The sequence below is a fragment of the Galeopterus variegatus genome, unplaced genomic scaffold (assembly GCF_000696425.1).
Source record: "Galeopterus variegatus unplaced genomic scaffold, G_variegatus-3.0.2 Scaffold1925, whole genome shotgun sequence".
Taxonomy (NCBI): Eukaryota; Metazoa; Chordata; class Mammalia; order Dermoptera; family Cynocephalidae; genus Galeopterus; species Galeopterus variegatus.
In genome coordinates this window covers 235568-262487 of record NW_007728036.1, presented here as the reverse complement: position 1 = coordinate 262487, position 26920 = coordinate 235568, and the positions used below count along the sequence as shown (strand labels likewise).

The 26920-nt window shown below is 35.2% G+C and overlaps 1 protein-coding gene across 1 annotated transcript in view; it reads right to left on the bottom strand.

Moving 5' to 3' along the window:
* Positions 1-26920, bottom strand: part of BTAF1 (BTAF1 RNA polymerase II, B-TFIID transcription factor-associated, 170kDa) — a 92580-nt gene that overhangs the window by 50289 nt on the left and 15371 nt on the right. Inside the window, exons 3-14 of the mRNA XM_008579615.1 lie at positions 24637-24751; positions 22673-22819; positions 18608-18771; positions 16302-16438; positions 13827-13956; positions 13292-13360; positions 12074-12163; positions 11314-11409; positions 11041-11217; positions 8780-8920; positions 7266-7390; positions 3881-4001 (exon numbers count right to left, since the gene is read on the bottom strand). Of these exons, the coding sequence (XP_008577837.1) occupies positions 3881-4001; positions 7266-7390; positions 8780-8920; positions 11041-11217; positions 11314-11409; positions 12074-12163; positions 13292-13360; positions 13827-13956; positions 16302-16438; positions 18608-18771; positions 22673-22819; positions 24637-24751 (1512 nt within the window). The remainder of the gene's footprint in view (positions 1-3880; positions 4002-7265; positions 7391-8779; positions 8921-11040; positions 11218-11313; positions 11410-12073; positions 12164-13291; positions 13361-13826; positions 13957-16301; positions 16439-18607; positions 18772-22672; positions 22820-24636; positions 24752-26920) is intronic.

Below are 26920 nucleotides of genomic sequence, written 5' to 3'. Positions count from 1 at the left end.
GGGGGGGGGGGGGGGGGCAATGGTAAGGGAGAGGGAGAGCAAGAGGAGAGAGATGAGCCATGTGTAAAAGATATTTTGATCAAATGAACATAACCTGATTACAGTTGGGATACAGGAATGGACTTGGGAAATTTCCTTGACTCCAGGGTATACATTAGGAAATAGGAGGGGAAAGGCTGACAAGAGCCAGATATTAGAAGACCGAGAAAGACAAGAATTCTAATATAGTAGGCAATGACAAATTACTAACCAGTTTGCGAGTAACTGAGGCTATGGTCCCCCAAATTGTTCTGAGACGTACCTACTGTGTAGAAACTAAGATTCCAAACTTTAAGGAGCAAACTACTAGAGCAAGGAAGACAGTATTTTTTATAGATATATAGAAGGAAGAAAGTGGGTAATTTAGAAAACAGGTGATGTTCTAATAGGATTACAACTTATAAGACAAAGTTATAACAAATGCCAATTATGGATGTTGTTTTACAATTCCTTGCTTTTTTCCTCTAAAAAATTTCCTACAATTAAAAAAAAAAAAAAAGGAAATAGGTGGTAGAAGTAAGAAAAGCTTTCAAAAGGACTGACTTTATTCTATTACTTGAAAAACAAAATGACAAATCAAACAAAAATAATAAAGGATATATGTGGGGGCCAAAAGCAGAATGTACTGAGGATGGGTGATTAGTGTCATAGCCATAGTCTTTGGTGGTAAGGATACAGAATAGCAAGCCTCAGGGCAGTGACAAAACACAAAATGATCTATAGGCATCAATATTAAGTATCACTGACAGTATTACCTTCAGTAAGACATACTCTGAAGATAAAGGCTAGACATTAACAATGAGAAATTTCATTAATGATATCGAAAATTTTTTTTAAAAGAGAGAAAAAGAAGTTAGGGGAAAAGATAACCAACACTAAAGGATATAGGAAACACAAAAAACATTAAGACCCCAAAAATAAAGAATCATGAACAGCTCAGAATAGCTGGAAGGAAAATAGAAGCAAGAGATATTGGGCTGGCCCGGTGGCGCACTAGGTAGAGTGCGGTGCTTGGGGGCATGGCGGCGCTCCCGCCGAGGGTTCGGATCCCATGTAGAGACCGGTCTGCTCACTGGTTGAGCGTGGTGCGGGTGTGACACCGAGGGCTTTGATCCCATTACCGGTCACGAAAAAAGACAAAAAGGAAAAAAAAAAAAAAAAAAAGAAAAAAAAAAAAAAAAAAAAAAAAAAAAAAAAAAAAGAAGCAAGAGGTATTAAAAAGTATCAATAATCATTGAAGGGCTAAAAAAAATCAGGAAGGGATTTATGACAATCTTGGGATCTTATCTAAACTAAAAATTTTTAAACAAGGAAAGAGGCACTACATTATAAGACTAACAAAAGTGAGAAGTCACAGTGGACAGCTGAGAGGAAAAAAACCACAAGAAAGCAATTAAAAAAGAACCATTCAGGGGCCAGCCCGGTGGCGCACTACTACAGTGCGCCGCTTGGAAGCGTGGCAGCACTCCCGCCGAGGGTTCGGATCCCACATACAGACCGGTTCCCGCTCACTGGCTGAGCGAGGTGCGGCCGCAGCGCCGAGGGTTGCGATCCCGTTGCCGGTCCCGGTCCGGTACGGGCGCGACACTGAGGGTTGCAATCCGTTGCCGGACACGAAAAAAGACAAAAAGGAAAAAAAAAAAAAAAAGAACCATTCAATTACTGAAAGCAGTATCTCAATATCCCAAAAGTATACTATAATAAACACAATATAAAAACTAATGACCAACAAATAATATTGGTGACTGATTCACTAAAAAATGTTAACCTATGTTTAATATACTTTAAGATAATGATCCAGTTGATCAATTATTTTAATGGTTAAGTATTTTTGGTGGCAAAAAAAGTATGTTTCAATTATTTGGAAAATTAATTTATATAGAATACATTATTTCCTAATAATGTAAAATAAGGTTGACACTCTAAATAAATAACAAAAAGCCACAACAGCAAGCTAAAAGACTGCAGGTGGCTTAATCACCTTATAAGGAACAAAAGGCTAAAAAGAACAATATGGAATAGTATCCTGAGAATTCTTGAAATTCAGCAATAAGAAAACAAGCAATCCAGTTTAAAAATGGGCAGAAGATCCAAACATTTCACCAAAGAAGACAGAAAGATAGCAAATAAGCATATGAAAAGATGTTCAAATCCTACGTCAGTAGGAAATTGCAAATTTAAAAAAAAAAAAAAAAAACAATATACCACTATACAAATACTGGTTCATCAGTTGTAACAAATATACCACACTAATGTAAGATGTTAATTAACAATAGTAGAAATCGTGTGTAGGTGGTGGGAGGGATAAAAGGGTATACGAGAACTCTTGGTACTTTACCCTCAATTTTTCTGTACACCTAAAATTACTCTTAAAAATAAAGTCTATATATAAATGTATATATAATATATATATTTTAGAAAACATGTGAAAGGAAGAAATCTGAAATTTGATAACTTCAAGAGGTCTATATATGTTTTGCTTACATCAAAAATATTTAAGGCAAAAATCACAAAACTAAAGCAAAAATGAAATGAAAATTAAGAACAATCCATGCCAGTTGTCATATCAACCCATGCCTGACCAACCAAGAATTATAAAACAGACCTGACAGGTTTTCTTCAAAGATTCTGATTACAGAAAGCCAAAAGGATAATACAAAGCAAAATTTATAGATGTTTATTAACAGAAGTTCAACACAATGTCATGCTGCATATTAAAGCAAGTCTACATGGAATATTCTTATTCACAAGGAAACACATGGTTAGTGAACACAAAAGAGGCATTTATTCATGCAAAATCTATTGCCTAAAAAAAAAAATTAACCACTGCTTTTTAAAGATGATTGGCCCAAACTACAGTACCTATGTATAACAGCAATGCTAAAAGAATGGATTCCTTTTTTTTTTTTTCCTTTTTGTCTTTTTTTTACTGACTGGCAACGGGATCACAACCCTCGGTGTTGCGCCCGACACCTGCACCGCGCTCAGCCAGTGAGCGGGAACCGGTCTCCACATGGGATCCGAACCCTCAGCGGGAGCGCTGCCGCGCTCCCAAGCGGCGCACTTCTCCAGTGCGCCACTGGGCCAGCCCAGAATGGATTCCTTACTGATATTTTCCCTAAATTCTAGGTATTTTGTTTGCCCTAAAGGGTTATTTTAAAAATAGGAACACGAAGCCTTTTATAAACAGGGCAAGGACTCCTCAGCTTACCACAGGCCCCATTCACACACTGCTATCAGCTGAATGATCTCTGTAGGCATTTTAATATATGACTCCTAAGGTATACTATCCTTGGAAATAGCATGCTCTTTAAGACTGAGTAATCCTCAAGAGGAGGCAAGAGCCTGGGAATTCCATGGTCAGTCTTTAAAAGTTGTATACTTCAGAACTTTAAATGTAGCCTTCTAACTTGGGATGGGTTCTGCCAACCACCTTTCAACCATACAGAGCAAGCAAAGACTGAACAACAGGTCTCCGACAGAAAGGGACTACTCATTCATACAACAAATATTTACTGAGGACCTTTTAAGTGTTAAGCACTATTCCAAATGCTGAGAATACAATCTAGAATAAAATATTAAAATATTTCTGACCTCATGGTGGGCATATATTCTTACGTGTCTACCTGGTTACCATACCACTTCTTTGTATTTAGACGGCTGGCTGGTGCAGGGATTCAAACCCTTAACCTTGGTGTTATCAGGATCTACCATACCACTGCTAATAGGTCCAACATTCTTCTGATTTTTGGATATGTAGCATGGGTAAGCTAGTGGTCAAGTTTATTTTATAAAATTAATTTATATAAGTTTCAAGATTGCTATAGTTATTAGTTCTTACCTGGTCCTGTGTTGATAATAAGGTAAACAGAGTTTCCAATGCTGCTCTTCGAACTGATGATATAGTGTGATGCAAAAAAGGCCAGACACGTGGAACTAAAACTGTGAGTGACTGTTGAATACTAATAAAGAAGACACAAATTAATCTTACTCATTCTCAGCTGCAACTGCATAGATAAATTATCTAAATATTATTCTCATGTGGACCTAGTGATATTGACATCAAGTGTCTTTTTTGATGAATAAATTCTAAAAAGACAATACAATTTTCATATGAACACTCACTTAACACTCATTCAAAATGGTATTCATCAGAAGAGCCAGAACAAACACAGTCACAAAGAAGGATAGAAATACTAACATTGGGCTGGCCCGTGGCTCACTCGGTAGAGTGCGGTGCTGATAACACCAAGGCCATGGGTTCGGATTCCATATAGGGCTGGCCGGTTTGCTCACTGGGTGAGTGTGGTGCTGCCAACCCCAAGTCAAGGGTTAAGATCCCCTTCCCGTTCATCTTTTAAAAAAAAAAAGAATAAAAAAAAAAAAAAAAAGAAATACTAACATTGGGCTGGCCCGTGGCTCACTCGGTAGAGTGCGGTGCTGATAACACCAAGGCCATGGGTTCGGATTCCATATAGGGCTGGCCGGTTTGCTCACTGGGTGAGTGTGGTGCTGCCAACCCCAAGTCAAGGGTTAAGATCCCCTTCCCGTTCATCTTTTAAAAAAAAAAAGAATAAAAAAAAAAAAAAAAAGAAATACTAACATTGGGCTGGCCCGTGGCTCACTCGGTAGAGTGCGGTGCTGATAACACCAAGGCCATGGGTTCGGATTCCATATAGGGCTGGCCGGTTTGCTCACTGGGTGAGTGTGGTGCTGCCAACCCCAAGTCAAGGGTTAAGATCCCCTTCCCGTTCATCTTTTAAAAAAAAAAAGAATAAAAAAAAAAAAAAAAAGAAATACTAACATTGGGCTGGCCCGTGGCTCACTCGGTAGAGTGCGGTGCTGATAACACCAAGGCCATGGGTTCGGATTCCATATAGGGCTGGCCGGTTTGCTCACTGGGTGAGTGTGGTGCTGCCAACCCCAAGTCAAGGGTTAAGATCCCCTTCCCGTTCATCTTTTAAAAAAAAAAAAGAATAAAAAAAAAAAAAAAAAAGAAATACTAACATTGGCTTCTTCTACATCACTAATGCCATGACATAACATTTATCAAGTTAGAATTTTCCAATAGAACTGCCTTTATAATTGTTCTTACTCGGGAAAATGGGACATGGATCCTATCTGATAGTCAGCTAATCAGGATAGGTTAATTAGGATTGCTAATCCTACTCCTTCCCCATGGCTAACCCCAATGGGCAGATGCACATAACTTCCATCCCCTTTTGGGGCCATCTCTGCCACAAATCAAATGAGCATATGGTAGTAGCTTCAAATTTTATTATCCTGGTTTAGCATTCCTAAGCTAGGAAAACTCAAATTCCTTTCTTCTCACAGATTAGATTTCAAATAGAGAAGTAAGCACAGCCAAGTCTAGGCTAACTTGGACCATAGGATTCCTGTCATACTCATGAAACATTTGTAAAAGTGACCTGGAATTAGGAAATGATTCGTAAGTAGGATTTGAAATATATACCTCGGTAGAAAAAGGCATGAACAAAAAAGAATATGCCAGTATAACTATTTATCTGTTCGTATTTTGTGGGTCCTGTTAGGAGACCTATCTTTTAACACTATTTTCATTAATCGCAGGTTTGTATGAACATCACTTTTTACACTTATTTACACATTTAGCAAATTTACTTAAAAATTCTAATGTGAACACATGCACACAGACATAAAAGAGACTCAAAATACATAAAAGCATTATAACAATGTCTTGTTAATAGTGTAACTGATCATGCTCCAAATAACATGCTACATTTCCTCTTACATAAGCTGAAAAGTATCTGCCAAATATCACAACGTATGCAGCAAATTTTCTATTCAGGCAATTTTGAAACAACAAAAAAAAAATAGAAAACTACATTATTTCACACTGATTTAACAGAATTTTTACTACATTCTTTCATTTTCTTACTTATCTAGTTTTTCTGATACCATCCACTAAGGCCCACAAACCAAATCCATTCTGCCCATTTTTTTTACAAATAAAAGTTTTGTTGGAGCACAGACACATTTATTCCTTTATGTTTTGTCTATGGCTGTTTTCATGATACAATGGCAGAGTTGAGTAGTTTCAATAGAGAATGTATGGCTCACAAAGTAAAAATATTCACTATTTGGGCCTGTATAGAAAAAGTTTACCAACCCCTGATTTACAGTAATTAAAACCCCCTGCATTTTGCAGCTTATGGAGGATTTTCACATAGATTAACTCATTTAATTCCTACAGCTTTCATTAGTAATGCAGGCATCTGAAAATTAGGAAACTCCAAAAAACATACTATCACTTAAATTTTTCTCTTTTGCTTTTACAGGCACTTATTTTATTATTCCTACTTGTGGGCTGTAGCCTAAATTTAGCATTAAAATACTAACAGTAGGTCAGTAGTATTTGAAACATTTTCAGCATGCTTTTCATTCATCTATGATTTTCAATGGTAATACTCAAAGTTCCAGAAATCATTTATAATCATAATCATATATACATTCACTGAACGCCCTCACTAGGCTAAGAACAGTAATTAATTTTCTCATCTGTCAATTTTTTAAAGTTGCATAATAATTTTTTTCTTGTGTATTTATAAGGATACTACTAATAGAAACAATAATACTCAGGTGCCAGTCTAAAAGGTAGATAATATATTAATTAGCTGAGCTTCACTTCAAATATGAGAATAGGAAAATCGGTGATACTTTAAATTTTTGGTGTATGTTTTTGGCTTCACCTGATCTCTGCTTTTGGGCATTATATTACATTAGTATGTATTCCTTTCCCGATGAGTAATTACTGAAATCAAGAACAAGAGTTGAAGAAATGAACATTACAAGAAAAAGTTCACAGGAGGGCAAGTAAGCTGATGTGCAATGATAATCCCATTAACTAAATGTCACTAAATAAGGCTAAAATTCTGTATTTTGGGGCTAGAGCTGGAAATAATGTGCAATAATTATATTTCTAAAGTAAACTATTATAGGATGAGCAAGAGGATAAATTATATATTTGAAGTAACCCAAGGGTAAGGAAAACGACCTTTTTAAGCTCCTGCCCCAAATGTGCTGGTGGCTAGAGAGTAAGGAAAAAGCATCCTAAAAATAGTAGTCTGTAGTATCCCCAATTTACAGTACTATTCTCAAAGGTGCTAGAATATTGTATGTTTAGGCAAAATTATCTGGAAAGGTAGGTAAAGAATTTTTACTTTATTCCACTAATTACAAATAATTACCTGCATTGTTGGACCTGAGGATAAGTTAACAAGGATGAAAGAAGAGTCATAATACTATTTGTTGAAGCTGTTAGATCATCGAGTTCCAGAAGAGCATCCCATAATGTATTTATAATGAAGGGTACCTGTAAGTTTTCAAGAAAAGTTATCAATTTTACACAAAATATTCATAAACCTTGCCAAATTGTAATCCAGTGGTCACTACTGACTCAACAACATATACAAGTCCAATGACCTTGGACAGTGACAGGTATTTTTTTCCAGATTTTTTAATTTTAAAATTTAATTGTACATATTTGTAGGGTAGAGTGTGTTGTTTCAATACATGCATAAATTATACAATGATTCACTTAGGGTAAATAGTATATTCATCCCCTGAATATCTTTTGTCTGAATATCTTTTGATCCTCTTTTCTAGCTACTTAGAAATATGTAAAATAATATTAGCAGCTCTAATCAGCCCAGAACACCAGAACTCATTTCTCCTAGCTTCCTGTAACTTTGCATCCATTAATCCACCACTTCTCCTACCCTCCTCCTACCCCCTCTTCCTTCCCAGCCACTAGTAACCATTATTCTACTTTCTATGTCTATGAGAAAAGTTAAGGAGATATCATTTGCCTTTAACAATTCTCTTTCCCTCTTTTTGGTGCCATTCAACTCTACTTTGGCACTTCCCTTCCTAACCAGGCTCATAATGGGCAGAATTCAAAAACAAAATAGCCAATACTCTATTTTATGCAAAAATCTAAATTTTTTTTTCTCCTTTTTGTCTTTTTTCGTGACCGGTAACGGGATCGCAACCCTCAGTGTCGCACCCGTACCGTGACCGGCAACGGGATTGCAACCCTCAGTGTCGCGCCCGCACCGCACTCAACCAGTGAGCGGACCGGTCTCTATATGGGATCCGAACCCTCGGCGGGAGTGCCGCCGCGCTCCCAAGCGCCGCCCTCTACCGAGTGCGCCACCGGGCCGGCCCCAAAAATCTAAATTTTGATTACAATAGAGATATAAGACATGCCTCTCTATGTAAAGCAATTTTAGTGCATTTAAAATTATACTAACCATCACAGAAAGACAAATATAGTTTTTGAACTCTTAAAATACTGCTTGCTGTACTTCCAATTTTGTGATCTGGTTTTGATAATAAAGTGGAAAGTCAGCTAGATCCTAAAAGAGTCATTTTAAAAAATGAGACCAGATTAAAAAACCAAAAGCCAAAAACTAAAATCAAAACAAACAAAAATCCCATATGTCTAAAAACCAGGAGTAAAATAAAGAAGAAATGGCTGCCTTCTTCTCAAGGAAGCGCCCTATAAATTATGTACATGTAAATTAATAGACATGTTCTTTCCAAAGACAATATATAATCAATACTGCATGCATCAGAGAGATGTCTGTCACAAGAAAACTGAAAATGAAGGAGAAAAAAGTACTCAACATTTTTCCCAACATGTCACATCCCAAATGTAAACAACCTCAATAGAAAGAAAATATAAAAATATTTAATTTACCTCTTGTGTCTGAAGATAGACAAGGCTCTCTACTACAGGTACTAATGATGCTGCAGCAACAGCTCTGACATCATCATCAAGATCCTGGAGTCCTTCAATTATTCTAGTTAAAACTTTAGGCAATAAAGTATTAATTACATCCTGTAAAAAAGTAAATCAAAATAAATTAACTTTCTATAATACAATAATTGTGCTTAAACACTTTTTAAATTAAATTTGCCATGTAACAGCATAAACTCCAGTATTTATTAAAAAAGAATTACATCAACAAGAAAAGAAAAATAACATCAATAGAAGCCTATACAACTAATCCCATTTGAAAAAGCTACAATGACGTTAAGTACGTTATTATTCCATATGACCTAAAACATCAGAATATGTTTTCTAGGTAAGACTATGAATTCTGTGTGAACACTCACACATACAAACCCTTGTGCTATAACCTTAGCTTCCATTTCTCATTCAATGCCACTGACAACCAAAGCGGGTATAAGAGAAGAGAAAAAGAAAAGCCATACCTTCCTGCTTTTCATTACTCCAATCTAATCTCTTTTCATTTCCCCCAAATACAGCCAGGCCCCAGAGGCTACTCCTGTGATCACACACTAGGAATTTCACTGATAATTGGTCTTGCTATGAAATAGGGATAGCTTTTCAAAAACCAGTAAGGTATTTCCATTTGCATGTATCATGCTGTTCTCTACAGAGGCTAGAGAGGAGGACACAGAAGAAAGGTTCTGTTTATAGCAGGGAGGGAGTAGTTGCCAAAGGGAGAAGGGACTAAAAGGGTCAAGAAAAGCAAAAAAGGGAGCAGAGGGAGAAAAGAGATGGAGAGCAAGCTTAGGTCTATCAGCAGAATCAGAAGAGGACATTTTGTTGCTGGCAGTTTTTTTAAAAAAGACAACCTTAGAAAACTCCAAAAGGCCTGTGAATCTGCCTTTAAGAATAGGAAGTGAGGTTCCATTCTATTATGTAGTAAGCTAGGGAAGAAAAGAAATGCCGGTCCAAAGTATTAAGTAGTTATAATGGAAAGTGAAAGGGGAAGGCCAATCCCTAAAGCCCTGACGATGTTAGCTCAGTCTGGGAAATATTCAGGGAAATTAAACTGGTGAGAAAAGTTCAGTCCTGGCTTCTCTTTAGCTCCTCATTCATAATCTCCCCCTTATTTCCACACCTCTTCTTTCCCCTAACACACACACTCTGCTGGCAGTATTATCCCCAGGGGCAAGGCAACTGCTTGTGGAAGTCCCTGATTCTGTCACCAGGTTAATGGCGGGAAAGTAGGGAGAAGGAGAAAGGAGATGTTTTACTAGCATCTCATATGGAAATTCTGAACCAATTTTTCCACAAAAATATTTTTATGCATGTACACAGATTATATAGCACTATTACTTTAGTAAATACTTCAAGTACATTATAAATGAAACAGGCTTTTGTGGGTCAATCTGAGAACCAAATTCCTAGCCAGAACACAAGAAACAGTGTATCAGAGTTTTCAATAACCTACTAAGAGAATAAATGCTCCTAAGCAGAAGACTATATGCATATGCATGTATTTGCATGCTAGATGAAGTGTGACAATACAATAAACACTGGACTTACAGACATGCCATCTAGTTTCCGTTTCTGGTACTAACAAGTTTTGTAATCTTGAATAAGGCATCTAACTTTTTAGAACTTGTTTCTCTATATGAAAATGGTAAGACTGTCTGCATTTTCTACTTATAAGCCTTGTTATAAAGGATAAAAGAAGAAAACACCAACAGTGTGAAAAGTACGTGACCATACAGGTTGCTTGTTTTTACACTTACTACAAGTTTCCTGAGGCAGGTTTCATGTGTACTTCTGCTGTATGTATACTGCATAACTCGGCACAGTACCTTATAGCCCTCAGAGCATGTATTCAATATTTTAATGAGTTAAAACAGTTAAACCGAAACATGAAAAGAACTGAATTAATTGCAGCAATGAATTAAAGAGGAAAAATAATCCTTGAACTTAAAAGAGCAAACAACATAGCTAACCATCTTTTGATTTACTGAAATTCTTATGAGTGCCACTTATCTCTATGACACTGTCTCAAGAAGGCAAATCTTGAAGGACTGGCTTATCTGTAACATTAAGAATCTAGCTCCTCATTAATATAGTGGTGAATTTGAAAAAAAGAAAAAGAAAAAAACTGTCGAGTCATTTTGTATAATTAATGAAAATAAAGAGGAAAAAAACCTTCCCACATATTCTTTAAAAACTGAAGTATTTACCTGACGAACTGCCAAAGCATATTTTATTCCCAGCAGACCACCGTGTCTAACTTCCCATTGTTCTTGTGTAAGTAATTTTAGCAGCACATCCACAGTCTTATGAACTCCTGCTTCATTCATGTGTTTTAAAACCACACCTAACGTTTGAGCACAAGTTTCACGAACTGGTGCCACAACCTACAGATAAGAAAGGAAGAAAATCCATATTTGCAAACACTTACTTTGTAGAATTTGAAAATTGACTGGGCAAAACCTCCCTTAGACAATACTTACCTCATCAGAAACAAAGTCTCCAAATCTGTCTAATGCAAAAACACAAAGGAGTCTAATTACCAAGTCTTCCAACCACTCTTGATGCTGCTGAATCATCTGTTAAAACACAATTTTTAAATAACAGATAGAGAGCACACTATGTACTTGGGATTTTAGGGATACCTTAGGTCCAAAATCAAAAATAAAACATTGGGACAAATTATTTTAGCTGTAGGAACAATAACCAAAAAGCAGAATACTCCCAGTTAATCTTAAATATCTAACCATATCCTTTGATGATTAATTTGGTTTAAATATGCTATATCAAAATTCTTAAAATTCATGTATTCTATTATGTTATTTGCACTCCAAGATAAATTAAGAAACTAATTATTTAAGATTACTCTGATATCAAGTACACCCATCATGTATCTACTATCTATCCTATTACCATCGTGTTGCTAAATGACCATTCAACCAGCTTCTTATTCATCTTATTCTACCTTCCAATCCATTATATCCTGCTCAAATACTCTTGCTTCTACGTGTCTTTCCGCTCAACGTTTCTGAACATGTCTTTCCGTTGAACTCATTCTCAGTCTAGAAACAGACTTCCTCCTATCATCCTTATTTTTTTTTTCTCATATTCACCTTTCCGTATTTCTTCTTATTTACCTCTCATTCCTACTTTATGGCACCTACTTCCTATATTAATTCCCGATATTGAAAAAAGAGGCCAACTATTGAAACTTAGTGATAATTGTTGCATTAATACACTTACCTCTTCTAATGTGCTGTCTCCCATTTTACCTCCACTTTTCCCATGAGCTTTAAGAATTTCCCTAAGTCCAGTGCCTGCACCATGTCGAACCTAAAGAGAACCAAGAAGCAACTGTCAGAGATTAAATGGTTAAAAAAAAAGTTTAACTTTTCTTCAATATAAAAAAGGGATATTGGATTTTTAAGAAATTAGAATAAACTGAGTGGTACATTGTGAGAATGTGTTTTTCTTCAACTATCCAAGAAAAATTATTATTCAGACCTTTTTTGGTTATGTGAAATTTTTTAGAAATCAAGCAAGAAAATAGTTATTCTAAAATTCTTGAGATATAAATCCCCCAGAGCTGTCATCCCACCACCCTCAACCTGCATTCAGCACTATCCACAACAAGGGAGAGGAAAGTAAGTATCATATATTGTTCTTTACAGCCCCAACATCAGTTATTTTAGAATAAATATGCATCAAAACTTAGCTCCAAAACTACCAGTGGTATGTGCCAAACGAAGACAATTCAAACAATATGTCTCACAACTAGCTTCACTATAGCCCTGGGATAAAACACCTTTCTTAGAGAAGGTGAGGATACATTCTGCAGGGTCATCTAGGAGGAAAGAAAACATTCCATTGACACTGTACCCACTTATGCAAGGCCCCATTTGGATTAAGACATAAATAACTTTAAGTAGAATTACAACAAGCAACAGAAAAGCTCCTGAAAGGTATTCCAAAGCAGTATTTTTAAAATTACCCAGAAGTCAACCAAAGGGGAATAGAATGGTTTGAATCTACCAACCCTCAACTTCAACCAGAAAAGCTTCACTTTCATCACTTTTACATACTAGGACCTGTTCAAGATTTTCTTTGAAGAAAGATTTGTGAGACTAAAAAGCTGGTTTGGAAAATACTGCTTTTGATCAATCAAAATTGTCCACATCCAAAGGAAAGGAAGCAATATTTACTGCCTGGGAAAGATATGCAAGCCTTTAGATTATAGCTGAAAGAATGAAAAGAAATGAACTATTCACTACGGAATATGATTAAAAGGATATGAAAGGTGAAAATCAAGTTTTCTATTGAGGTCAATGATATGACATGCTCTGAGTCCTGAGAGGAACACATGAAAAGAATAGGGACCCTGACAAATTATTGCTTGTGACATTATTCCCTTCATTAGCATAAAAAATAGAGCTGAGAGAAACTGTACTAAAGAAATCTTACCTCCCAGGAGGGATTAAAAAGGTCATTACAAAGTTCTTCACAAAAGCTTTCCAAAGGCCACTCATTTGTCTAAATAAGAAAAACATAATTACCACTAGTTCAATTTTTGCTAACAATTTAAATAATTCAATAAAGTGTATTTATTTGTAGGTCTAGTAATAGTAATCAGACTTTAAAATTTTTAAATAAGATTTTTACTAATGAAGATACAAGATTTTTACTAATGAAGATACAAGATTTTTACTAATAAATTTTCCTTCAACTGACAGATTGTTCAATACAGCCTACTGACTTATTAGCTTAAAAATATTACTAACATGGGCCAGCCCATGGCTCACTTGGGAGAGTGTGGTGCTGATAACACCAAGGCCAAGGGTTCAGCTCCCTATATAGGGATGGCCAGTTAGCTCACTTGGGAGAGCGTGGTGCTGACAACACCACGTCACGGGTTAAGATCCCCTTACCGGTCATCTTTGAAAAAAAAAAATATATTACTAACGATTTCAAAGGATACTTTATGGCATTTCGATAGTACCTCTTCGATTAAGGAAGAACTGTCTGGAATATTATCAATCAAGACTTTGGAATCATTTGCAGACTGATTAATGACAACGTTTGCTATTTTCCGTCTCTTTTCTTCTGGCTCCCCATCAGTGCTATCATTGCTAAAAAATAAAAGTCACCATTTTTAAAAGTGAATAAAGGATAATGTGACCCACAATGAATTTAAGAAAATCCATTATTTGAACAAATGTTTTACTATATTCTGCATATACAGTTTATTTAAAATCTCATGTATGAAATAACTAATATTAACAGCTTAAAAACTTTAGAGTAAAATATATCCTACTACTCTATGGGTCAGTAAATTTTTCATTCAAATTGGATCTCAAATCTAACAGATCTTTTCTCCTCTCCACAAACTGCTCCTTTCCTTTTTTATTTTAAATTCCCTTGGTCCAACAACCTACATCTTGCCAAACATAACACTAACTTTTTTAAGCTTTTGTACCCTGGAGAAACTAATATACTGAGTATAATCTTACTAATTCTTGAAAAATAAAGAGATAGGACAACTGACAAATGAAAAAAGTATACAGAAAATTGGAGGAAATGTTAACTTATGACTTAAAAGATCAGAAATATCAAGGGTAGCTTAAAAAAATTGCAAAAGGGGGGACAATTAAAACTAGCTTTATTCAGTATTAAAATAAAGGAAAAATTAACCCATTTTAAAGCCTATACAGTATTATTTTCTATAAATATTCTCCCCCTTAATAGTATGATGTATTTGGCCATTTTTTTTCTATAAGGTGATGAAAGAAACCTCAGCCTCGCTAACTTTATCCTCTATTACTCTTCCCTTAATTCTCTCCAATCTAGCTACACTGGTTAGTCACCTTAAATCCCTGTATTTGGAATTTCTTTTCCTAGCTACTCAGAGGGCTAGCAACCTTACTTCTCTTAGATCTTTACTCAAAAGTCACCTCTGTGAAGTCTTCCCAGACCATCCTATCTAAAATTTCAAACTCTGTATACACACAGACAGCATATTTTACTTATTTATATTATTTTGCATCTTTATTTCCTTCTAGAACGTAAACTCCAAAGGCAAGAATTCTTGTCTATTTTATTCACTACTGTATCCTCAGGGCCTATAACAGTACTTGGCACGTAGAAGGTGTTTAATAAATACTTGTGAAATGAATGATTCATGAGCTCTGAAAAATAAGGTCTAATAGGGGCTGGCCTGTAGCTCACTTGGGAGAGTGTGGTGCTGATAACACCAAGGCCATGGGTTCAGATCCCATATAGGGAAGGCCGGTTAGCTCAATGGGCGAGTGTGGTGCTGACAACACCAAGTCAAGGGTTAAGATCCCCTTACCGGTCATCTTTAAAAATATATATATAAAAATAAGGTCTAATATTTCCAACATTCAAATCTTTAGGTAAAAGTGCTTGTGTGAATAAAAACCACTAGAGATAGGTTATTACTAGGTTATTATATGATCTCAATGAGCTGTTAACTTAAAACAAAACAAAACAAAAAAAACCCTTGTAGTTAATAAGCTCAATAGAGGTTATATTTAAAAAAACAACTTAACCCCAGGTACAAATTTCTACCAAGTAGATATTTATCATTTATACCCCTTTGTGCCTAGTTTTTAAACACTGTAAACACTTTTTAGCTTTACGTGAATGGAAAGAATAACAAAAAGTTCTGTCACCTGCAAAAAATTCCTGTTTTCATAGGCTTTCAAATGTTTATTAATTCATCATTTACTCAAACATTTAACACCACTAAAGATTCTGATTTAATAGAGCTGAGTGGGGCCCAAGAATCTGTATCTTAGCAAGCCCCTCAAAGAGCATCTGAAAGGAAGTAGTTTTGAACCACCCTTTGAGAAATACTGCTCTAAGCCACGTACAGATATCACTTTTATTAACTCATTAAGAAACTGAGGACAGTGACTTTACCCACAGAGTTCTTTCCTACAACAGGATTACGTACGCAAGTCTGGATTATTAACCACTATTTAGCATAGCCCCCACCTCAGGGAACAGGGATGTAATACCATGATAATACTTTTCATTTCATGAATGTAGTGTTCTTAACTTTTGGTCCTTAGACCACCTCTCTCACTTCATTCTCTGCTACTCTCCCATCGACTCATCCTAGCCATACTGTTCTTTCTGTTTCTTGAATGTTCCCTGATTAAGTCATTTACACTTGTTCCCTCTGCCTGGAATGCTCTCCCCTTTGTAGATATTCAGCTCTCATTTGGAGCTCATAATCAGTAAGAAAAAAAATCTGCACATGTGGATTTTTCCAGGGAAGTGGTCTTAGTCCCTAGTAACAATAAATACTCTGACAACTGAGCAAGACAATCCAAACAGTATTCTCCAGCCAAACACAATGTCAGCAAAATGTTTTTATAAATCAATCAGACACAGATTTAATCTACACAGCATTCTTGTTTTAAGTGAATAAGCAGAAAAAGATTACTACCTCTTCTCATTAGTTTCCACTGCATCCCTGGATCTCTGTTTTGCAAATAACTTGGCCATTCTTTTAGCTTTGTTCTTTTGTCTATTGCTCATTCCTGCTCGAAATTCTGAGTCAATCAAATCAGCTGCCTGGAGAGTCTAAAAAAATAAAAGAATGCTGAGTTTGAACTTTTGATGTTAAATACCTATAGTCTCAGTCTCAGAAGAGGACTAAGTCTATGAATTTCAGTATATACAAATTGATCACATTCTTTTTTAATAGCCTCATAATATTCTATTGTATGGCTGTATCATAATTTCACTCTCTTCCTCCTTCTTCCCTATTCTTCCAATTTTCAATGAACATGTGTGTGCTTAACTTTTTTATGCCATAAATGTGGCACAAATATTTGATCCTAACCCACAGCGAGGGTTCTGAAGAAGTGAGACATCAAAATAACCGTAATACCACCTAAAAGTTATGAGAATAAAGAATGTCAAGAAAAGAAATTGATGATCATCTGCTCAAAAAATATAATTATAGCCATAAGTGATCAGTCCAGCATCCTATAGTCCACTTAGCCCATATGCCCCTTCCTTAACCGCTTACTGCCTACTTGTTTTGCTCTCTTTTCCATTCATGGGAGACACATAAAAGACTGTGTGATAGAAATGCTTTAAGCCCAAGTGTAAAACCCTTTCTGTGCCTAACTGTAAGATTCAACTAAAATTTACACTTCTACATTTCTGCTGCAATCTTGGTCCAGGAATCATTGGCACATATACCAGGCAATGTAGCTATAAATGAGCCTATGGCAACAACTAACTTTAAGAAACTTCCGCCAAAGGGCCATAAAATATAAGGCCAACCAAACTTAGATCTTAAAAACTCCAAATTGGTGTTGCCCATCCCACCAACTATTCTGATGTCTATAGCCCACTTTCTCTAATATACCTGCCCATTCACCTTCTTACCTTTGCTCAATTACCCATGCTGTGATCACATTACTGCATCTTAACACTTTCATTTTATTCTATTTTCCTCTATGTATTATTTACATTTTATGCTTTCCTTTCTACCCTATTTCCTTCCATTCCTTCCTGGTTGTCATTATATTTCTGCCTCTTCAAACTTTCTCCTTTTTCCTTCTGGCATCTGCCATTTTTTTTTCTTGTCTGCAAAAGTTACTCATTATCACATACTCCTGACCCTAAAAAATATACTTTACAAATTCCAATGGTTTAGAAGACATCTAGTATAAAGGCAAATAAACCATTCTCCACTGAAGCAAAGAGAAAGATCAAAGGAATGGAAAGATTAGGGATTCATGACTGCAAAGCAGGAATTCTTAATGGGGCTCATGGGCCTCTAAAAGGATACTGGGAGGTAGGCAAAAGAGTACTGAATCCCCTGAAATGTAATATTTCATTTGTATGTGCATTTTTCTGAGGAGAGAGCCACTGCTCTTACCAGAGCTTCAAAAGAGTCTGTGATATAAAAAAAAGAAGCACATGCACATCCAACTGGGAAATGGAAGAAAAGGGAAAAAGGAGAAAGGGTAAAATTATGGTATCGCCAAAGAACAAAGTAGCATGAAACTGTTAAAAAAAATGTAGTCAATTTGTATATACTGACATATTAAGCTGTATGATGTGGAAAAATGTAGACATGGCTTATACAGACACATACACAAGGGGTCTTCAAAAAGTTCATGGAAGGATTTATATTACTTTCAATTCCATTTTTCCATGAATTTTTTGAAGTACTCTTGTATACCTGTTTATATATAGAAAGTATCAGGAAGGATGCACAGGTAACTTAAAAAGGGTCGCTTATGGAACATAGGGATGTGTGTCCATGAATTACTGGCAAGAAACTTCTTTTTACTTCTTATTGTGTACCATTTTTTAATTGTCTGAAAGTTTTTTTGTCATGTTTCTCAATTAAAAGAATGAATCGTAGTCTAAAGACTGTATCTATGACAGCCCTTACTATCTCTCTCTCCCCCAAAATTACTTTTTTTGCTGACACCAAAGAACAAACAAAGGAAAGAGCAATTAGAGTAACTAAGATCTTTCAATTCCAGTGGCTCCTAAAATGCCCACCATATCTTTTATCTAACAGTCTGGTGTCTAGGAGGTAGGCTGAGTTTCTGCCTCTGTAGTATCTTTTACCAGATATCCAGTTATGGAGACACTAAATTCTGGTGGAACTAAGCATCAACAAACAGAAGCACAGCATTTTAAAAAAACTGCAATTACATAAGCAAAATGAAGCAAGCCCTTTGTATTATTACTTGCAATCAAACAACCAAACGTTTTACCTACAGGTTGTTTGTTTACAAGGGCTGCTGAAGTTGGGGTGTAATCCAAATCTTCATCATTGAAGAGTTCCTCAGTACTCATTCCAATTGCTTCTCCCATATTTAGACCAAGTTTCTTCTGTAATAGTTTTCGTTGGCGTGCTATCCTCTCTTTAGGATCCACTTCACCTTTAAACAGAAAAGAAATATATTTCCTCCAAATCAGTTAAGAAGTTTTCTAATACGTGCAGATCAAAATTAAAAAAAAAAAAAAAACCAAACTATTAAAACATCCCTTCTCTGCCAATAAAACCAACTACACTCACAATAATCTCTGAACATTGTATAAACTCTATTACCTAATCATGATTGGAAAATAGTGTTCTAACTAATGAAACATTCTAAGAGTTTTCACTGAAATTTCCCCATTGCCCCACTGTCAATTATCAAGTGTGTGTGTGTGTGTGTGTATATAAAGATTTATTCCAATGGAAATAAGCCAATCTTACTTTATATCTACACCTTGCTCCTTCTTTGAGATATACAACTAGGATAAAAAACAGAATCTAGATTTTGTTTGACAGAAAAAAGATCTCAACAAATAAATGCTTATTCCAAGTATTGCCTTTACGTATTCTGAGATGATACAGCCCTAACAGCCCAAATGACAAAGATAAGGAAATAATATCAGACACGTTTTGAAAGTTTCACTAAAGGGCATTATTTAAAAATAAAAATTTAGCCTTAAAACAACTAAGCTGCAAGAGAAAGTTCTACATTATTAGAAAAAAAATCGACATTTTAAAAACAATAATGATCTACTTCTAATAATGGCTGAGTAAATTCCTATTGGACTAACCCTCTGCAGATAACAAACTCGGGCCAAAATATTTTTTTTAAAAACTACCTGAAAGCACTAGAAAGAGAACAAAAGTAGTCATTTATTTAGGGGAGTTGTCAATACCTGGACGAAGGGAATTGCACCAGATGAGTTTCCCCTTTTTTGTAGCTTTTAGTGTGAAGATAGACCCAGTCCATGCAATGTGGGGCAACTGCTATGGAAAAACTTATGGAACTTCCTTTCTAGCAACTCAGTTCTGAGTATATACCCAGAAGAACTGAAAGCAGTAACTGAAACAGATATTTAGACATCCATGTTCAAAGCAGCATTATTCATAACAGCCAAAATGTGGAATCGACCCAAGCATCCACTGATGAAAAAATGGATAAACAAAATGTGATACCTACACACGATCTAGCCTTAAAAAGGAAGGAAATTTGGACACAACACTGATGAACCCTGAGGACATTATGTTGAATGAAATAAGCCAGTCACAAGGAGACAAATACTGTATGATTCCACTTATACGAGGTATCTGGAGTAGTCAAGTTTATAGAGACAGAAATTAGAATGGTGGTTACCAGGGGCTGGAAGGAAACGGTAATTGGGAGTTGATGTTTTATAGGTACAGAGTTTCAGTTCTTCAAGATGAAAAGACTTGTGAAGACTGGCTGAACAACAATGTGAATGTACTTAACACTACTGAACTGTACACTTAAAAATGGTTAAGATGATAAATTTTATGTTGTGTATATTTTACCACAATTAAAAAAAAAAAAACCGACACATCCCATAACAGTTATAACAATTATCAAGAAAAAAATAAAATGTGCTGATATATGCTACAACATAGATGAACCTTGACAACATTCTGCTAAGAAGCCAGTCACAAAAGACTACATATTATATGATTCCATTTATATAAAATACCTGGAATAGGCAAATCTATAGAGGCCAAAAGTAGACTAATGGTTGCTTAGGACTAGGAGGAGGGAAGGAAGTAGGAGAATAAGAGGGTATAGCTGAAGGATATGCAATTTCTTCTTGAGGTGATAAAAATGTTCTAAAATTGACTGTGGTGACAATTACACATATCTGTGAGTATACTAAAAATTATTGAATTGTATACAATAAATGGGTGAATTGTATGATGTGTGTATTCTATCTCAATAAAGCTATCTGAAAAATTTTCAAAAGGTTGCTCTAGATTTTTTTTTTTTTTTTTTTTTGTCTTTTTCCGTGTCCGGCAACAGATCGCAACCCCTCCCGCGCCTCGCTCAGCCAGTGAGCGGGAACCGGTCTGTATGTGGGATCCGAACCCTCGGGCGGGAGCGCCGCCGCGCCTCCCAAGCAGCGCACTATCCAGTGCGCCACCGGGCCGGCCCCACTCTAGATTTTAAAAAAAGAAAAAACTAAGAAAAGAATCAAAAGAATAAAATAAAGAAAAAAAAAAAAAGAAATGTTTCTCTACTCAGGAGGGGAAAAACACAAGGCATTAAAATGTGAAGACTGCTGGATCACAATCCCAATAACTTACACAGAGCCTAAAATTGGTCCTCCCACTCCAGGGAAGGTCCTACTGGGGGAAATAATCTACATACTTAACTACAAAGGAAACCCAGATCAGCACTTATACTAATCACCTATAATCATTCATATATACTAATATATGAAAGGAAACAAACACAGATCAACAGATATTTAAAGAAAACTTAACAACAGATTTTGTTTTTATTTTTTTGGCAGCTGGCCAGTATAGGGATAGAACCCTGGACCTTGGTGTTATCAGCACCATGCTCTAACCAACTAACAACTAAGCTAACCAGCCAGCCCTTAACTACAGGGTATTAGAGGAACACTGGCCGGCGAGTTGTGACTTATAAAACTGAGTTCCCAAGAAACTGGGGTTCCCAATCTTGGTTATATATCAGAGTCACCTATAGGGCTTTTTATAAAAATACCATTTCCTAAATTTCTCCAGAGATTTATGAAATCAGAATCTATAGGAAAAGACCAAACATATTTTTCTAAAGTGGTGCATGTAATAACTGTCTTTTACTTCTAGATAAGAGCGAATGATCTCTGATAATGTCCATGAGTATAGCAGATGATTAGTAAACTTACTGTTTAGCGATAACTTTTTCAAACTGGAAAGTTTTTTTTTTTTTTTTTTTTTAAAAGATGACTGGTAAGGGGATCTCAACCCTTGACTTGGTGTTGTCAGCACCACGCTCAGCCAGTGAGCAAACCGGCCATCTCTATATAGGATCCGAACCCGTGGCCTTGGTGTTATCAGCACCGCACTCTACCGAGTGAGCCACGGGCCGGCCCTAAACTGGAAAGTTTTTGAAAGAGTTCTGCCTCCCTTATTAGAAAAACTATGCTTTTCTGAAACTTAAGCAAAGTATTCTCTTAATTCTTTCCAAAAATAATTAATCTAGATCTTTCCACAGAAACCACACTAAGCGAGAGGAAATGGGTATTGACATTTTTTTTAAGATGAACATATTAAAGATTATTTTGAGATTAACTAGATAGGCTCTGAATGAAGGTTAACTTAATTAGCAACAAAAGAAAACACTGCTCAGTTCTGGTTTTTAGTCAAAAGGGCAACTTATTTACTTACAGAAATCCATTAAAAACATCAAGATTTTTTCACTCAAGGCCACAATCTTGAGTGGCCAAAAAATATAGTTTATATTAAGACATATTTGTTAAGTTTAAAGATAATGGGATAATTGCCTATCCAAGTTTTATTTTTGGTTTTAGTTTTTGCTTTGGACAGCAGCATGAATAGATCCAACAATATTAGAAAAATGTGATAAAAATAAAACAATCATAGAACCTCTCAAATTTCCAGAACTGTGAAAACATTACTACAATTTGTACTAATCCTGATTTTAAAACCTAATAAACTGAGACCTTGGATAACACTTTATAATTTCTATGTTACATAATAAAATTGTTGCTTAAATATAAATATATATCAGTTGATGTATATACATAGAACATATTTAGAGAAAGAAAAATACTCGTTTTTATATTTATTTAATATTTAATACTGTGGCTTTAGACCCAATACTACTGGTTCCTTTCCCACCCATAGTACTCCCCCCACCTGCAAACTTCAGTCAAGTATACTTCATGATATGTTAGATTATGCATGACTGATAAAGAGCACACCAAGTAACAAATTAGTTTGAAAACACACACAAATTTTAGACTTTCTTCTATAGGCCTATAACATACCTGATTTTTCATCTTGGACTTCAAATTCTGCACCAGCAGATCCCAAGAGTGATGCACCATGTTGTAACAATCTACATATATCAAATCTGTCAAAATTCAGTCGATCTGTAGTAGATGAATCTTCCATAGAACTTTCTGAAGTAGGTTCTAGATGAGGTTTAAAATAGTAATTTGATCAGAGAGCCAAAGTGTAGAATGAAAAAAAATAGCATATCATTACTTGGGGTGTCTGGGTAATATTTTAAGAAAAGAAAATAGAAGGCTGGAAGTAGAAAAGCTACTATGGATTCACTTATCATCAGTTCTTTTATTAAGAACTGTGATAAATTATTAAGTTGGTGGCTACCCTTCTATGAGCCATCAGAATCTTAGTGGGTGTATATGTAACTGTTTCTAACTATGAAAGCACAATGCTATACGAAGAAATGCATTCCTATGTTGAAATATATACGTTAAATATGCTGTCTCCATTTACAGTTAAGAGTTTAAAAATAGAAGGTTAACTCCATGAGTTTTAAGACAAAAATACTGACAGAATGTATTCATGAATAAGGTTAATAAGCATCACGCCTCCTTACAACTGAGGAATAACTAGGGTACAAAGCAACTACTCATTCAGTCATGGGACTCACTTCCCATACTCTGAGCAAATTACAATCTCCTGACAAATTGCTAAAATCATATATCCATCTGAGGCCTAAAATTATCTATAAAATGTTCTGTACTCATCCCAAAAAAGGTTATACAGTTATAAATGTTAAAGTATATTATCACTGCTCACTGACTTAAAAGTTTAGCTGGCAATTGCATGTAACTCCTCTGTAAACTAAAGTATAATAGCTTAATTTAGATTAAAGGGAACTATTATGAATATTTTTTGTTTTCTAGTGATAACAAGCAACCTCTCTTACTACAAATTTTAATGCTAGTGTAATGAATTTAATAAGTTTTAAAAAACAAATCTGAGTTGTAGTGTTTCTATATACCAAAATAAGCAGGGATAATGAACTGGAAAAGAAAAGGCTCTTTTCTAAAACAAACTGTAACTTCTTCTAACTGTACATTTCATTTAAGGAGAGAAGATAAATGAATACAATAACTAAAAATAATAGATCCCAGCAACTAAAAGCAAAAATTTTAGAAAGCTAAGACTTGTGATAAAGGTGATATTATCAAAGTGACTTGAAAATGAATCTATTACACCATATTAAATTTTCACTTAATTAAGATGTACACCTTCACAACTTTTCAAAAGCATATGATTTGTTTTTTAAAATCATTACAGGCAGTCAGAAAACAAATACAATTTTTTCCCCCTACAAAACATCTAAAGGGCAACATCCATACATAATTATGCTTAACTTTAAAAACTAACTACTGTGGGCCGAGCCTGTGGCGCACTCGGGAGAGTGCAGCGCTGGGAGCGCAGCAGCGCTCCCGCCGCAGGTTCGGATCCTATATAGGGATGACTGGTGCGCTCACAGCGCTCACTGGCTGAGCGCGGTGCGGCCGGTCTCAAAAAGGACAAAAAATAAATAAATAAATAAATAAATAAATAAACTAACTACTGTACACTATTCTCCCAGCAACAAGAAGAAAAAACACCTTGAAATATTTACACTGTATTGAATTGATTTTTTTTGTAAGCTTCATTTGTTTTTTTTTTTTGGCAGCTGGCCAGGAATGTAAATTTCTAGAAGAGAGGTAATAATCTCTGCAAATCAAGCATACTGCACAATAATTTTTAAGATATATATGAAAACTCTTTGTTTATCCAGTAGTTTTTTTTTTAATGTGTAGTGAAAATCACCTATTCACTGTCATTTCCTGACAAAGCTTTACCTAAAAACATGAAAATTATGCCTTTCAATTAAAATTTAAATTATTAAAATATAAATATACATATTATAGTTAATTCTACGATTAGGTTTTGAGTTCAAACTACTTTTTCCACTTAAAAGCACCTTGTTTGGTTCTTGGCATTGGATTCCACTCGGGTACATTTTTCACTATAGCTTCGACAGCTTGTCCTGCTGCAATCCGGGTATCCCAATTTGCACTCCTTAAATATACCAACACCTTAAAAATTATAAAATAATATTTTAAAAAATTATTTGTGTAAGATAGCCAGAACAGAGAAATACAAATTTGCTTCTGTATTATAATTTAGCAGCCTTCCAAATATATATAAAACACCTTGGAATTATTAAGATCGTTTATAAGATTTTCTCATGGGAAAAACCACTATCACTTTAAAAGGGGGGAAATAAGAAACTTTTAATGAAAGAATGCTTAAGAGCATTTTATGAATAACATAGCTATTTAACATACTAAAAAGCAAAGTATATATTATTCATTAAGTCACATTATTTAATGCAGAGAGTTAAAAGTTACAAAAACTAGTAGGACGAATAAATAAGTTCAGCAAGGTTATAACATATAAGATCAATATACAAAAATAAATTTTATTTCTACACATTAAACAATCTGAAAATGAAATTAAGAAAACAATTTTACAATAACATCAAAAATAGAAAATACTTAAAAATAAATTTAACAAAAGAAATGTAAGACTTGTAAACTGAAAACTACAAAACATTTTAAAAATTGTTGAAAAAAATTAAAAATCTAAATAAAAACACCTTGTGTTCATGGATTCGAAGACAATATAGTTATCCCCTAAAGTGATCTCTAGATTTAACACAATTCCTTTCTAAATCCCAGCTGGCTTTTTTGCAGGAATGAACAAGATGATCTTAGAATTTATATGGAAATGCAAGGGATCCATAATCACTCAAACAATCTTGAAAAAGAAAATAAAGTTGTTAGACTCACACTTCTTGATTCAAAACTTACTGACAAGAAATACTAATCAAGACAGTGTGTGGTACTAGCAAAATATTGGACATATAAATCAGGAAATAAAACAAGAGTCCAGAAATAACCTATATGTCTATGGTCAACTGATTTTCAACAAGGGTGCCAAGATAATCCAATGGGGAAATAATAGTCTTTTAAACAAATGGTGGTGAGATAACTGGATAGCCACATACAAAAGAATGATGTTGAACACCTACATCACACCATATACAAAAATTAGCTCAAAAATGAACCATAGGGCTGGCCGGTTAGCTCACTTGGTTAGACATGGTGCTGGTAACACCAAGTCAAAGGTTCAGATCCATGTACCAGCCAGCTGCCAAAAAAAAAAAAGGAAAAACAAACAAAAAACCATAGATCTAAAACTAACACCTAAAATTATAAAACTCTTAGAAGAAAACATAAGGGTAAATCTTTGTGACCTTGGGTTAGGCAATGGTTTCTTAGATATGACATCAAAAGCACAAGTGATGTTTAAAAAAAAAGATAAACTTGACTTCATCAACATTAAAAACTTTTGTGCTTCAAAGGACAGCATCAAGAAAGTGAAAAGCTATCCCACAGATTAGAAGAATGTATTTCCAAATCTCATACCTGATATGGCACTTGGATCCAGACTATACAAAGAAGTCTTAAAACTCATAATAAAAAGGACAAATAACTCAATTTAAAAATGGGCAAATGATTTGAATAGATTTCTCCAAAGATATACGAATGGACAAAAAAACACATGAAAAGATGCCTGACTCATCAGAAATATATAAACCCAAACCACTTCATAACCACTAGGATGTGTATAATCAAAATATCAGTTAATAAGATGTGTTGGCATGGCTATGAAAAAGTTTGAGTTCTCATACACTACGGTTGGGAATGTAAAATGGTGGAACCACTTTGGAAAACAGTCTGGCAGTTCCTCATAAAGTTAAACACAGTTACCATATGGTCCAGCAGTTCTACCACCAGGTATATACCCAAGAGAGAAAAATATACCTCCATACAAAAATTTATACATGAATTTTCACAGCAGCATTTTTCATAATAGCCAAAAAGTACAGACAACCCAAATGTTCATCAACTGATGAACAGATAAATAAGATGTGGTATATATGTAGAGTATATCCATACAATGGAATATTATTTGGCAATAAAAAGGAATGAAGTTGGGGGCTGGCCCGTGGCTCACTCGGGAGAGTGTGGTGCTGACAACACCAAGGTCACGGGTTCAGATCCCATATAGGGATGGCCGGTTAGCTCATTGGGTGAGTGTGGTGCTGACAACACCAAGTCAGGGGTTAAGATCCCCTTACCGGTCATCTTTAAAAAAAAAAAAAAAAAAGGAATGAAGTAACAATACATGCTACAATA